The 9,111-nt window shown below is 46.8% G+C and overlaps 1 protein-coding gene across 1 annotated transcript; it reads left to right on the top strand.

Annotated features, from left to right (window-relative positions):
• The first annotated feature begins 5,978 nt into the window (after nucleotides 1-5,978).
• On the top strand, nucleotides 5,979-8,305 carry LOC128278720 (uncharacterized). Its single transcript, XM_053017450.1, has 3 exons — nucleotides 5,979-5,999; nucleotides 7,394-7,725; nucleotides 7,810-8,305. The coding sequence occupies exons 1-3, from the start codon at nucleotides 5,979-5,981 to the stop codon at nucleotides 8,303-8,305; spliced, it is 849 nt and encodes a 282-aa protein (XP_052873410.1).
• The last annotated feature ends 806 nt before the right edge of the window (nucleotides 8,306-9,111 follow it).

Raw genomic sequence — 9,111 nt, 5'->3', positions numbered from 1 at the left:
ATAAACTTCTAGGCTGATTAATTTTATATATAGATCAAGCTTTTCCGTACGTTTACAGTATGTTTATATTTTTGTACTAATCTTTAGGACAATTTATTATTTCATACAAATTTGTGCATGTACCAAATGCACAATTTATATATTTTATAGCGCCAAAAACCTGTGACCAAAAACAAACGCGAAACAGTTTTTCCAATTTCAAATAGAAAGAATTGAAATTGAAGATGGTGACAATAAACTGTCAGACGCAAAACACGGAAAATTATCACATCGATTACTTCCTGCTCCAAACCAGCTTCCCAGCTGCGGGCCGTCGGAAAGATAATTCCGCCAAGCTGACAAATCGAATTCGACCGTCCGGAGTGTTGTTGGAAAAATGGGAAGATAGTCACTTTCTCTTTGCCGCCGCCGGTAGGCCGGCTTACCCCGCCATTTGAAGGTCAATCGCGTGGCTGCCACCGAACCGCCCGTTCCTTTGGATTGCCGCCGTCGACGACTGCCGACGGCGATGAGCAAATATTGACCGAGAACCGTGGCCGGCAAGGTCACCAAAGATGGCCCACTGATCAATTGCCGCCGGTCGGTCCGTCGGTCATGTGCCGGCGTGGTGCCGCGTTGAAAGGTGGTTCAACTCCGGTCCAGTGTGCTCCATAAACGGGGTATGTAAATTAGACTACGTCCACCCGTCGGCAATCGCCGGTGGCGTCGGTAGAGGGTTATGCTAATCCGTTGCCCTCGAAAGGGTGAATCTGGCTTATGTAACTGCAGCAGCCTCCCAGATGTTCCGATGGCCTTTGGAAGCCAAAGGACCACTACGGCCGGTGGACGCGTTGTGCAACGAGCACGCTTGGTCAATGGCTTGGTCGGACCGGAAAGATTGCCAATGTTTTCTCAAAACACTGCAACGCAATCGCCGCTTGCACTGGAAGGTCTAGGAGCTGATCTGTTTTTTTCCGAAAGGCCTCCTAGAACCTGCCGCCCAGCATGACTCCCGACATTTTTCTCCAAGACATTTGCATACCAAAATGGGAATGGGATTTGGGGACGCTACAGAACGCCGAATGCCGGACGGAAGACCAGGGACAGAGGACGATGATGATTGGCTTGGGGGCGGTGCTGGCTCCATTGGGAGATGTTCCTAATGGGCGGTTAACGCTTAACGTTCGAGTTTCGCCCGCAGCCAAATTCGGTTCGAGCCGGTTCCAGTGCCACGCTCTATCTCGCGCTGCGTCACGGATGTCTGGCCCGGGTCCAATTAACCCGCGCCGAGCCGGGTGTTTTGTGGCGACAAAATTCGCCTCGGACTCCGGATTCTGGTGGAGGCTGGTTGCTTTCCGTACGCCGACCACCGGTTGCTTCAGGGATTGAGGTAGCCACCAGAAGGTCCGGTGCGGCGCTTATCGGTGGCGCCATACCGCGGCGAACGGCGAAGAAGGTACCCGGCCACCGACCGAAAAAGGAGATAAAACGCGATTTTTATGACATTTAATTTCGTATCGATGAGGGTTTCTGCTGAGGACCGAGCGCTGTACGAACGAAGCGATTTGATTCGATTTGGGCGAACGAAATCGGCTACAGAGATTGTTTTTGAGCGAATCTCGGTTTCTTGTTTTGGACCCGCCCGGCAGAAGCTTGGCACGGACTGGTTCACCGGGGTGCTAAGAAAAAAAACCTATCAGGAACACCGGTGCCCATCAGTCGGGACCGTGTGCCGTGTGGGCCAAAAAGATAGATGTTGCGACGATTTGCGGCGGCCTTAAAGTGACATTGGGACTCGACATGATTCCGTTGTGAGCATTTTCGTACCCAGCCATCCATCAAATGCGAGCCACCAGGAAGTGCTGAGATCTTTGTCAAAAAGCTGGCCCCCGGCAACCGGCCACTAAAACTTCGGCGGCCATAAAACACGCAGGAGACAGTTAAATTTTAACACCCTGGTGCGCGTCGAGAGCCTCTTGAGCTGGGGGTGCATCATAACTCGTTTTTGAAGAAGAATCCTTAACCCTTCACACGGTACCGGAGCCATTTCCGCTTCCGCGAAAAACCGCAAATAAACACTGATGTTGCAAACCGTAGTTCTTTGACGGGTTTTTGGCTAAAACCGAACGGAAAAAGAATTTGATGGAAATGTTCATAAGCTGTTAATCTTCGTAGGTTCTATTTGGATTCGTTAATTGAGTTGAAAGGTGGTACAGACATAGCGGGAAAAATGTTCACCTACATCTTTGACAGCCCTACGAGAACTAAACATTTCACGTAAATTTTAATAGTTTAATGATTACTGTCTATCGATTTGAACTGCTTAAAATGAGAAAAAACCGTTCGAGTATGGTGCTGTGCCTCAATAAACTGAAGCTATGGTATACCGGTTGAGGTTGTGGTGTTTTCGTTTATTAATAGCAGTAACAAATTTATTTACTATGAAAGAACTGACAATAATATGAAAGAACTGACAAAGGACTGACAAATAATTTATTTTTAAAACTATTCGTAGTGTTGTTTTTTGGTAATGCAAATTGAAATAAATACTTTGCAATATAAATTAAATATTTGAAAAATACATTTAAATCCTACGATGAATACATCGATGAATAAAGCTTGGCTTGTTGGACCCGATGGTCTTTAATCGTTACCTCCACAAAGGTTAATAGAGATGTTCCCAGAACCAGAACCTGGCCGAAGGGGGGAGATGTATTATCCCCCTGAATGTTTATTGCTTTAAGTAATCCTTTACAAGAAATTGGCAGATCTTGTTAGGCGCCACGAAAAGCATAAAACTCTAATTCTCTCCACCAGAGAGGGCCTGTGTCATGGGCTCTTCCCGAGGATGACTTCCAAACTATAAACCCCAGCCTTGCCGTCCGCCTTAGAGACCTTTCGCTGCCGTTGTGACTCACGGTGCAAGCATTCTCGATCGGCGCCTACGTATCTTCAATCTCGCCTCCACGAATTCCGCGTTCTTGACAACCATGTACGGTTCGACGAAAGCCAACTACAAGCTGCGGCTATCGCGAAATGTTAATTTTTGGCGGACAAGTTTGTTTTGCTGCAACGTGATGCCCTCGAGGCCCGGAACTCATCTTCGCGGCGAGACGCGCGCCGCGATCTACGATCGGAGCCTCCGGGCAATCCGGGTGATCGAACGCGGAACGACGAAGAAACCTGTGCGATTCCTGGCGTTCGAGCTGGTAAATGTCAGCTCGAATCGCCCTTCCAATGAGGCTCATAATTTTCATCACCAACACTCCGCCTACGAGTGTGAAGGTCGCCAGGTGTTGGTACTTAAGTGAAATGTTATTAACCAATGGAGGCCCAAAACCAAATCGTCTGCGCCCATCGCCGTCCTAATCGCCATCATCGTTTGTCCCGGACAGTCTGTTCGCACAGATCGCATGCCGATAATCAATTTTATTGCCCTCTTTCGTGGGGCGCCTGTTTTAAGGTCTCGCGCCATCTTTTGGCCACGCATGAATTTGGTCATATATACGAAATTCAAAATCCCATTAGCGCGCTCAATCATGAATAACAAATCACGCCCGCAAAACCACGATGATGAATATATTGCGCTGGCGTGTGAGTCGAAGTTCGATCGGAGATCGAACTTTTGTGAAAAACCACTTCCGAATGTGAGATAATCGGCGCAGCTCGATTACGAAACTGTGCGGCCGTGGCTTTTGTGGTGTCGTGTGATGATCTTTTTGGAGAATATTTTATAGATCACTCGATTCGATTCGCTTTATCTTGTATTGCCTTTTGATGGGTCGTTAATAGTTCGTTCCTTAATAAGGAGATGTTTTTGTTTTTTTATCTATTTCATTCGGAACTCGAACGAATAACATCCTTATAAACCATACGGGATGTTAATAAAAACCCTTAGTTTGTGTTGCTGAGGACCTGGACTAATATGAATTTGGTTTAGATTGAACTTCTAATCAGAGTGTTGGTTAAACTAGAGAGGACAAATCAGAAAAGTAACGAACTCAAACGCCAAACAACACTGACTGAAGGACACTTTATACATTACTTAGAGTGGGGCTGGTAAACGAAGCAGCTTTTCTCATCAAGGTTATTCGGGTGTTGCACAACCACCAAATTGATTGCTAAACGTTAATTTTAATTGCAAACATTTTTGAGATATGTTTTGAAGAGACATTTATAAACTCCTGCGCTAAATAGAGCGGGATGTTTCGTCAACTTCTTCACTGTTTTCTACTATGACTTGAATTTATTCTTATTTATTCTATTCTTTATTATTATTTTTTAATGTTATTAGCAAAAATATTTTTGCTTTTAGTTGCCACAAACTCACATTATCCAGGCATGACGTTTCAAAGTTTATTTTAAAATAGTTAGTTATGAGTTATCTCTTTTTTATATGTTGGTATGTTGATTTGAAAGTTTTAGTTTGGCATTAAATCGAATCACGATCCTGAAATTGAGCTTTTTGTGCGATTTTTGTGCTGCTCTCTAGCTGAACAGAAGCTCGTTTAAAGTGCAGTTTAAGAACCAAATTCGTGAAAAATAGGTGATTCGAGTACATTCTGAATTTTTTCCACTCAACTTCAACTCCAAACGATCCCGATCATGAGTCAACCTTTTGAGTGACAAATATAGATCGTAAACAAATGTTGATGCTTAATCAAATCCACCCGGATTCTCTCCTTGTTTATCTCCAATCTTTTTATGCGAATTTATATTTACCAAACAATATCCAGCCGGAAGGCAGCCGCAGCCGATCCTCGAGGCCTGGAATGCAAAATTTAAATCTGGAACCGAAACAAAACTGTAAACAAATCTATAATAAGAAAGAATGTTGGAAAATACGCAATAAAAACAGAATTCTCTGGCGCCTTCATTCCGGGCCGAGCCAAAGTCCCCATTTGTCGTGCCGTGAAATGGCAAACATCCGGTAGTCGCTTATCGTACGAAAGAGGTTCCTTTGCCTCGGCGTATTTTCCCAATGTAAGCCGAGTCCCCCGGAACGGTAAAAAAAACAAAAAAATAAGAAAAGGAGAAAGCGAAAGAACCTCGCGTCTGACCGTTCTGATGCTCTGAGCTAAGAAAAGTAAAAACAAAAATGCGCGAAGCAACAAAAACAACGTCGCCAACAGCTCGGGCTCCGCGGAGAAAACAACAACCAAACTGCGAGCGAAAATGCCCAAAAAGGAAAATGGCCGCCTCCTCCTCTACCGTCCCAGTTACGGCACCGACCGCGAGTGGCGATCCACAAAAGTTAGACGATCCGCGATCGTTTGCCAAAAACAACCGAATAAGAGGACGAACAAAACGAACCGACTCGGTCCGAAGAGAAGGAAAGCTCGGCAGCCGCATGGAAAGATGTAAACCAAAACAAACAACAACCGGCGGCGGCGGCAGAAACGTCACAAACGAACGCGAAGAAACTGGTTTCACTTCGCTCCGGTTTTCGGGGTTGGAATTTCACCACTTTTCCTCACCCCGCTCACCGGCGACTTTTAATCTGTGTTTTGTTTCAGTTGATCATCTTCTCGTTTTGGACTTTTATGATGTTTTTTTTTTGGCTTGGAGAGGGTGCATTTGACGCAACCCTGCCGGATGCGGATCGGCGTCGTGGCGATGTTGGGGAGTCGTTTAAATAAGACCATCGGGCCGCGGCCGGAGCAACAACAGTCGTGCGCTAGAAGTCAAGCAACGCGGTTAAAGTCAAGAAAACCTCCAGCAGCCTTCGGTAGACTCTCAACGATCAGTAGTAGAGCTTTCATTTGCCGGGCGTAGGTTTTTTTTCGATTGAACGACGCGAACAGTGGAAAGAAGCCCCCTCCGAAAACGAACGAACGAAGCGAACCCCACATAAATTTTCTCCTGCGAAGTGACACTCTCAAGTGCGGAATTGAAAGAATTAGTGCTGGGTTTACTGGTTTGTGGTCGATTTCGATAGGGAGATAGAGTGCGAGCTGAAAGTTCTTGAGCAAGTTCAGTGATACAGAATACGGAACAGAATGTTGAAGGTTTTCATAGTGGTAAGTAAGTTTAGTAAATGTACATGAATCAGGTGATCCTTAAAGGATTGAATGACTTCGGGAACAAACCTAACGTGTGGTTTTTAGTATTTTGGACGCTTTCGTAAGGTTTGGGTTTGCTTTTCGTCTCGTTAATTCGTCTTTGTGATTATCAAAAGTGTAAAAGTCAATGGTCTAAAGCTCAACATTTAACGATCTTTCGAAGTTGTCTCGAAAAAGATTCATCGTTTAGATAGCAAATGAAAAGCTATCTTTTTTAAGCTATCTTTGTAATCTGATCATGTTTGAGAGATAATCGTATTTCGTCTTCAAGGGCGATGGACATTGAAGCGGACAGTCAATCATTCACTAAGCACTAGGCACCTCCATCGCCATCAGTGTCAGAGAAGCACCAAGCCGTTAGGCTACATAACCTGTAACCTATTTGCCGTTAGCTTGTATTCAATTGAACTTAAAGTGACATTTGTGGACACTGCCACATAGAGATGAAAAATGCTATTCCGATCTGCTCCACGCAGATCAACCGACGCTTTATCTAATCGCGACATATGGTCTCGTGTAGTTCATCCACCCAACACGCCAACGCCGATCGAAGCCGATCGTAGCGAATCAAAGAAACGCGATTCGTGCTCCGAAGGTGATTAACATTTTCCCCGCAGTGGACCCGTGTGGGCCGCCGGGAGTTCGATTGGCGGCGGCAGCAGCCCCGACCATGTCGGTGACGCACAGCCCATTAGCATCGGACGTTAGTTCGGGTCGGATCGAATTGGTTTTGGGTTTTGCTTCGGCCTCTCTGGCCTGTATTAGAGAGCCAAAGGCAAAAAGAAAAGATGGAGAAAGATGGAGATAAGAGATTCGTAACGTGTCAAGGACGCGACACAGAGTCGTCGTCGGTGTCGTCAGAGTGCAACGTGGGACTCTCAGGTCAGTGTCGGTGAGGAATTGGATCAAGGAAGGCAAGCCAAGCCGGCTCGATGGGTTCCGTTGTTGTCTTGCGCTCAAAAGCGCAGTGTTCCGCGAATTGACTCGATGAGCCACGGTTTTCAATTTCACGCTCGTTATCGCTCGTTAGCACGCTATTATTTCGTTCCCATTCCTAGACTATTATTTCCCCGACGTCTCTACAGGACGCCCTGAAATTATTGTTCCAAAACCAATAACAGACCATAGCTTCAAAGACGAGAGCAATTTTAAGCCATTAGATCAGGTCCCGTATCGTTCGACATCTTTCTGTCATCAATCGTCAATTGTTCAAGAGATTTATTTTACTCATTGTTGTTGTGTTTACAAAATTTATCACATCTAATTTTCATTCCAATCGTTGGTCTGTTTGGGTGTCAACGAACTCTAATCGATTTCTGTCTCACACCTACTCTGTTTCTCCCACCTGGCAGCTGGCAACGGTGGCGAGCATCGGGCGCGCCCTGCATTACGGGGACGACGGCATCGACGTGAAGATCAACGTGGAGAAGACGTCGAACTCGTATCTGGCTGGCCGGCTCCCGCAAGGCTCGTTCGAGTATGGACTCGACGTGGTGAAGCAGAAGGATAACCACTTCCAACACAAGGTTAAGGGTCCGGACGACGTAACGTACGGTTGCTACGGGTTCGTTGACCCCGACGGTAAGCCACACCTCGTGCACTACGTGTCCGACCTGAAGGGTTACCGCATCGTGCCGCCGGATCACGCTACCAAAATCTACATTTCGCGGCTCGAGCGCAGCATGTAAGTGTCCCCCCTTGGCCCTTTTAGCGATATTTACTGCCTGAAGTTCTCACGCTCCTTCTGGTTTTCCTCTGGTCGACACAGTAACAACGTTTACCAGGCGTCGCAGGAGAAGAACGTCCAGTGGAAGGACCTGTTCTTTCCGCCAGCCTGCAAGCAGCTCTACACCGAGGTGAAGATAGCGGCGCCCACTCCCAAGCCCACAACCCGGCCGACAACTCGCCGCCCCGTGACCACGACCCGCCGTCCGACGACTCCACCGCCTCCACGAGTCACCGAGCCCGAGGTGGCTGCTTCGAGCGACCGCTGTCCGTCGGTGGTCCAAGCCCCGGGTGCAGCCCCACAGCAGCCAGCCTGCTCGTCGGTGTGCGCCGAACTGAAGGACGAACTGAAGGACATCAAGGCGAAGCTGAAGAACCTGATCGACACGCTGGCCGAGAAACCGTCGGCGAAGGCGAAGACCGGCCAAGATGCCAAGTTTGCGTACTTCCCTGTTATGCTCAGCGACGGGCTTCCGGACGGAGTCGACCCCAAATCGGCCCCGTTTGCCTTCCCGGCACTGCAGTGCGGCCGGCAGTAGTAGCGCGGCGGAACGGGCGCTCTCCAGCGCTCGGTGTGGACTGTTGTGTGCCAGTTACACGCTCTGTGTGAATTCGAGTCATTTATTTGTTACAACTTAGACCACAACTTAGGCGTAAGGTTGGACGGCGGGCGAGACGTAGGCTGTAAGTCATGAGAAGCGCTGTCGGCAGCGAGTTCCTGCCGATGTTTCAGCAAAAATCCCGAACGAAGATTAATTTTCGGCGGCGAGTTCGGCGAGTCGAATTGTCGAATAGATGATTAATTTTAATATACTTTCTTAAAGAATCCGAGTTTTGTTTGCTTCATTGTCAAGAATCATTTTTGCCCTTGAAAACATTTCGGGAAACGGTTTCATAAAATGGTGGTGAATACATCTGCTGGCGGGTTCGGACGTCAACAAATTCGAAGTAACAGTTCAGTCACAGAGTCGCAGCTCATAGCACATAATTCCGTTTTTACTTGCTGGTATTGTATGTAACTCATGTTTTAACTTTTAAGGCTCGAATAACCGAAACAGTCGCTGTTTTACTGGTTCCCGTAGGGAAACATATTGCAATTGAAATCAGATATTTTATTCAAATTAAATACCCTGTTCGATGGAAATGTTCATTCTAGAAATTAATTAAGCTTTCCATCAAACTGCGATGCAAAGAGTGCGGAAAGGACCGAATAAAAAAGGTATAGCACATTTTGGTTCTGTTTTGGCGAGCTTACTAGTTGAAGACATGTCGACCATGTCGCCGACGGTTGAGAATGAATTTTTAAACACACAACAACGACGTCAAATGATCAAATTCGCCTTTG

This window comes from Anopheles cruzii, chromosome 2 (genome assembly GCF_943734635.1).
Source record: "Anopheles cruzii chromosome 2, idAnoCruzAS_RS32_06, whole genome shotgun sequence".
Lineage (NCBI taxonomy): Eukaryota > Metazoa > Arthropoda > Insecta > Diptera > Culicidae > Anopheles > Anopheles cruzii.
This window is presented reverse-complemented; position numbering and strand designations above follow the sequence as displayed.

Coding starts and splice junctions, on each gene's coding strand:
- LOC128278720 (XM_053017450.1), top strand. CDS start 5,979: ATGTTGAAGGTTTTCATAGTG. Junction 6,000..7,393: donor TGTTGAAGGTTTTCATAGTG/GTAAGTAAGTTT, acceptor CCCACCTGGCAG/CTGGCAACGGTGGCGAGCAT. Junction 7,726..7,809: donor TCGCGGCTCGAGCGCAGCAT/GTAAGTGTCCCC, acceptor TGGTCGACACAG/TAACAACGTTTACCAGGCGT.